Here is a 981-nt window from a genome sequence, read left to right as displayed (position 1 = left end):
GTCGCTAAATAACTGAGCTAGCTTTAGCTCAGGGTGTCGCTAACTAACTGAGCTAGCATCGCTAAATAACTGAGCCTAGCTAGCTCAGTTATTTAGAACGAGGTAATTAGTCACTAAACGTTTCTGAACGTTTATCACAGCAGGTGTAATGAGCCACAGCAAAGGTAAACAGGTAAAACAAACTGAACAGGTGATCAACTCTAAACATCTCCTACCTTTTTACTCGCTGTCGTTTAGCACACCCGTTGCCATGGTAACCGCCTGACCCCGCAAGACGAGCAGAGATTATATTAAAAACATTCAGTCCGTTACATATCAGGCTTGATGTTTATTTCTGATTATTAATCCCCTCATGAACACGGCGGTGGTTGAGTGGCTGATTTAAACTGCTGCTCTGCTCAGTCGGTCTTTGAGTCGCTTTTGTTTTGTTAATGGAACCGAAACGCACTGAATTGCGCAACAATCAATAATGAATCAATAATTACTAGATTATTCATTTTAACACGTTTCGTTGACTTTTTATAATTATTATTTTTTAATGAAGCTACAAACGTTCAGGATCTTAGTGAATATTTTTGATAAGCCTGTCAGAAGCTGCACAGTGGAGCAGTGGGTAGAGCTGACGCCTTGCTGGGTTCGATTCCCGGTCTTTCTGCATGGAGTCTCCATGTTCTCCCTGCATGGTGGGTTTTCTCTGGGTTCTCTGGTTTCCTCCCACAGTCCAGAAACATGACTGTCAGGTCAACTGGCCTCCCCAGATTCTCCATAGGTGTAAGTGACCTATGGAGATCGACTGATCGATCTCCATAGGTCACTCGACGCATGGAGATCGTCGAGTCACTCGACTCGATCTCCATAGGTCACTCGACGATCGACGCATTGGGCACCCTGCTTTAGCTAAACAGCTTCACATCTGCAGCACAAAGTTAAAATCGCTGATCTTCCTGCTGAAGCTGCATCTTCTGCTCAGGTTTTACTGCT

At 44.2% G+C, this 981-nt stretch overlaps 1 protein-coding gene across 1 annotated transcript in view; it reads left to right on the top strand.

Annotated features, from left to right (window-relative positions):
- Positions 1-729: 729 nt before the first annotated feature.
- Positions 730-981, top strand: part of LOC108167027 (cell surface glycoprotein 1-like) — an 8,887-nt gene continuing 8,635 nt past the window's right edge. Inside the window, exon 1 of the mRNA XM_017309479.1 lies at positions 730-771. Within this exon, the coding sequence (XP_017164968.1) occupies positions 730-771 (42 nt within the window). The remainder of the gene's footprint in view (positions 772-981) is intronic.

This window comes from Poecilia reticulata, linkage group LG2 (genome assembly GCF_000633615.1).
Source record: "Poecilia reticulata strain Guanapo linkage group LG2, Guppy_female_1.0+MT, whole genome shotgun sequence".
NCBI lineage: Eukaryota > Metazoa > Chordata > Actinopteri > Cyprinodontiformes > Poeciliidae > Poecilia > Poecilia reticulata.
Note: the sequence above shows the minus strand (reverse complement) of the source record. Positions and strands in the feature narration are given on the sequence as shown.